The 3,996-nt window shown below is 35.6% G+C and overlaps 1 protein-coding gene across 1 annotated transcript in view; it reads left to right on the forward strand.

Annotated features, from left to right (window-relative positions):
* NUP37 (nucleoporin 37) overlaps nt 1–1,401 on the forward strand; it is a 21,766-nt gene extending 20,365 nt beyond the window's left edge. The window contains exons 9-10 of the mRNA XM_005421051.2: nt 173–266; nt 1,059–1,401. Of these exons, the coding sequence (XP_005421108.1) occupies nt 173–266; nt 1,059–1,172 (208 nt within the window). The 3' untranslated portion in view covers nt 1,173–1,401. The remainder of the gene's footprint in view (nt 1–172; nt 267–1,058) is intronic.
* The last annotated feature ends 2,595 nt before the right edge of the window (nt 1,402–3,996 follow it).

Below are 3,996 nucleotides of genomic sequence, written 5' to 3' on the forward strand. Positions count from 1 at the left end.
ATTTACAAGCTAATTCACTAAATCTGTTTCTCTGCTGTTAGTAAAATGCGTGACATCTTCACAGTTAGTCCCAAGGAAGAGAACTCCACTTTGTGTGCACTTCTGCTGCTATGACAGGGGTATTTGGAAAGAACATTCATTTTATTCATGGGTGGATTCATTTTATTCATAGGTGGTCCCGAGTGAATGAAAATCTGTTTGCAACCACTGGATATCCAGGAAAGACAACTACTCAATTGCTGGTTCATCATTTAGGACACCCCCAGGTAAATTTTTGACTGGAGTTGCATCTGTTCTCCTTAGATCAGACTCATGTTATGTAGAAGCTCCAATTAAAAACTAGCCCAAACCATTCAGAACTGCTGCTTGGTGTACCCATTTTATTTTAATTTGGTTTGTGGCATTCATGCTAAGGAAAAAAAAATTGGTGCATACTTAAAACTGCTATTTTAGAAGCTGCTTGATCTAGATGTTTTAGCTTGGTTTGCCATATCAGTTCTGAGGGGAAGAAAAATGCCTTAAACCTGATATTTCATTAATCTGGCAATATTTCTAGTTCTTAGGAGGCTAAAAACACCTAGTGGTATATTTTTATGGTTTTAACTAAGTATATTTTAAATAATTAATGAAAATGCAAAGCATAGGAAATATTTTGGTTTTGCTGGAGTCAGTATATATTTGCAATGCTTACAGTAAAAACATTACCTCCAAACATACTAGTTATGAATACATTGAAATGACAGAAGTAATTTCATTATAAAAGGTTTCTAAGTTTGATATCATGCCTTTATAATAATAGTGTTTATGCTAATGTAAAGAGTTGAAACTATTTGTTATTATGGAATATTTTGCTGTATGTTGCTTAAGTAAGCAGCTACTGGAACTATGTAGCAGGGATTCACATTTTTCAGTAGAATTTCTGTTGTATTTTAACTATATTTGTTAAGGAGTATTTAATCTGTGGTGGTTTTTTGTCTATGCAACTTGATATTTGCAGTTTAGAAATCATTTATAAGGGAAGTTGTATTGATATTTTTCTCTCTTTTTGTATTTTCCAGCCTATTCTTACTGGAACTGCAGCTGTAGGATCTGGTTTGACATGGCACAGAACTCTTCCACTATGTGCAGTAGGAGGAGACCATAAAATTTTCTTCTGGGTTACTGAAATGTAAAATAAGCATTGCCTTCAATATGAAGCCTGACAGCATAATGCCTTTTTTCTAGTAAAATGAAGAAATTTACTCTTTGTGATAGTTTTCACTTGGACAACAGTAGAAAGAAGCAAGATATAAATCACTTGTGTTTGATTTTTAGCCTGCAAGTATAAGAGCTTTTGAAAAATCGGTTATCAGACATCTTGGTTATTTCTATTAGAATAAAATGTACTTTTTAAACATGGTATTTGGTGTGAAATGAATTTTTTTTCAGGAGTTTTTAAAGAGATTTTGTGTCCCAGCATGTCAGTCTGATAATCTCACTCAGTTAATAGAGCTCAAATACCTGATATTGTGCAGAGTACCAACAGAAAGAACACCTCTCTATATTAACTTTGCCAACCATGACTATCTTATAAGAAAAAAAAAAGCAGTAGTGTACTGTGATAAAATGTTGTTCCTGGATGTTTTTGAATAATAGTTACCACTACCAGTGAAGAAGCTAATGGTAAAATCAGAATGATCATTTGAAGCAGTTTTATTTCTCTAAAGACAATAGAGGGATTTACTTTAGGCCTGTCAAACAGCATAGTGAGGGGTTTTTTCTGCCTACAGCCTTTTACTTCCAGTCTTTACAGGAAAATCAAAGGCATTCTGCTTTCTAGAAACATATTTTTCCTGTCATTCCCATACAAGACCCAGAACAGAAGTAAAAGAAGACAGAGATAACTCCTGTCTTAAGTATCTTTTTTGCATACTTTTGCAAATGAAGGGATGTCAGGATGTTTCGCTAGTGTGAACTGCTCCGTACAGCATTGTAGCCCTCCTTATTAGCTGTAGTTAGATTTTAAAATATTCATTTGTTTGTTCCTATTTATGTGGGACACATAAAACCAGTTCAGAAGTAGGACATCAGTAAGTGAAATTACAGTCACCTTTTGAAACCTAAGACCATATTATATTTCTCATAATCCTTTATCCTTGAGAGCTTTTGCTTTCCAGCTGGCACCAAAATTTACCTAAAACGAAAATGAAGTTCCTTATAAGTTGCAGTGGACTGGTGTGTGCCTAAACTGTAAAATAAGCAGATGTTTCAAGGTAACAGTGCTCTGTTTATCTTGTATCCATCGTCTGACCAGAGATAGCCTTAACGGGGGGTTTAATTCACCTGTAGCTAAAAATCTTTGGGGCTGTGGGAGGAAGGATTGGCCTGAGGCACTGTTATCCTTTTGGTGTGTAGTGGAACTGAAACAGACATGGGTTTTCTGTCCTCAGAGCAAACTTCACACAGCTCCTGCCTGTGCAGAATATATCCACTATACTCAGGACCCATACAGACAAGGGCAATATTCAAGGGTATGTGCAGGTGCACTCTTGAGTCAGACTTTTTGGGTTTAGAATTGCTTAAGACCCAGGAGGGCAAAGAACAGAAATTCTTTTGTTCTGTAGTTAATTCAGAAAGCAGGATGTTTGCTTTTCATTCTCTGTTTTTAAGGACTACTTAAAACTGTTTACCCAGAAATGATCTTGCCAAGTTCAAGGCTCTTCATTTTATACTGGAAAGAAGTAATATGGATATTTAAATTAATAAATAAATAAGAGAGCAGCTAATGGTTTTAGCATGTTCTCCATGCTCTTTTGTACAGAACAAAATAATTGGTTAATCCTCTCATGTTGCCTCAGCACAGTACTTGGAAAACTGAAACTTGACAAACCATTTTCACAGAACTGCAAAACATTTATCATTTAGTTTCCATTTTCTTTTTTTTTTTTTTTTAAGAAACCTACATAATACCTAACATTTGTATTTCTCAGTCTTGTTAACTGTGAAGGGTTGATAATTTCTGAACTGTTTGCAAGAATTGTACAAATTCTGGCACACTTAGATTATTGAGATTGGAGGGGACATTGCTTAAATTCAGCATAGAGAAAAATCATTGAGGCAATATCAGTTTCATACAGAAAATTTTACTAGAATACCCTTTGCAAGCATGGATTTAGAGAACTCCATGGGAAATCAAGCAAATGTTAATCCACACTGATCTTTTCAGCTGTTCACTGGACCACCTTATTAAAAACAACTATTGCCCCTTGTGGAGGATCAGGTGACACCATGTCTGGAAATTTTTTTGGATCAGCTTTTTGTTTCTGTTTAACTTGTCTCTCAGTTGTAGAGCTATTTGAGTTCTGGGCTGATTCTAACCTGAATGTGGTGTCCTGGGACCTGTAACAGAATATAAGCACACAAGATGCATATGAACATTGTAAGTTTCAGTAGCACTTGCCAGTTTTTCTCAGCTTGTGCAGTTTTGTTTTGCAGTTGACCTGAGGCTCTGATTCTGTGCAATACATGGAGCAGATCAGTTTCAATGCTATCAAACCCATGTTCTTGCCTTTACTTTTCTGTGTACCCTAATCACAAGTCAGGTATTTTTTACCAGTGATGAAGATGGAGCTCTGATCAGTTCTCTGTACACACAGCTTTTCCACTCTCAGCATCTGGAAAGCTGACATCTTCAAAATACTAATGTTCAACCAAACTTCATTTTGATAACTCTTAAACACTCTTTAATCTGTTTTCCTTCACTGGAAGGTGGAGCTATAGAACAGGACCTTTAAATGGCAGTATATATATGTATACATGCATAGGGTATAAACCTGCCAGCAGTCACACACTGTACAGTACTTATTCCTCAATCTGACATTTATCATCCAGCATGAGTGCTGATAAAAAACACATTTTCAAATCGTACACACTATAAGTCTGGATGTTACCACTCAATTATTTTTTATAAATCCTCTCCTTGGAAGTTCAGGCATTTATATTTACAGCTGAACAAGT

The sequence above is a fragment of the Geospiza fortis genome, unplaced genomic scaffold (assembly GCF_000277835.1).
Source record: "Geospiza fortis unplaced genomic scaffold, GeoFor_1.0 scaffold10, whole genome shotgun sequence".
NCBI classification, from domain to species: domain Eukaryota; kingdom Metazoa; phylum Chordata; class Aves; order Passeriformes; family Thraupidae; genus Geospiza; species Geospiza fortis.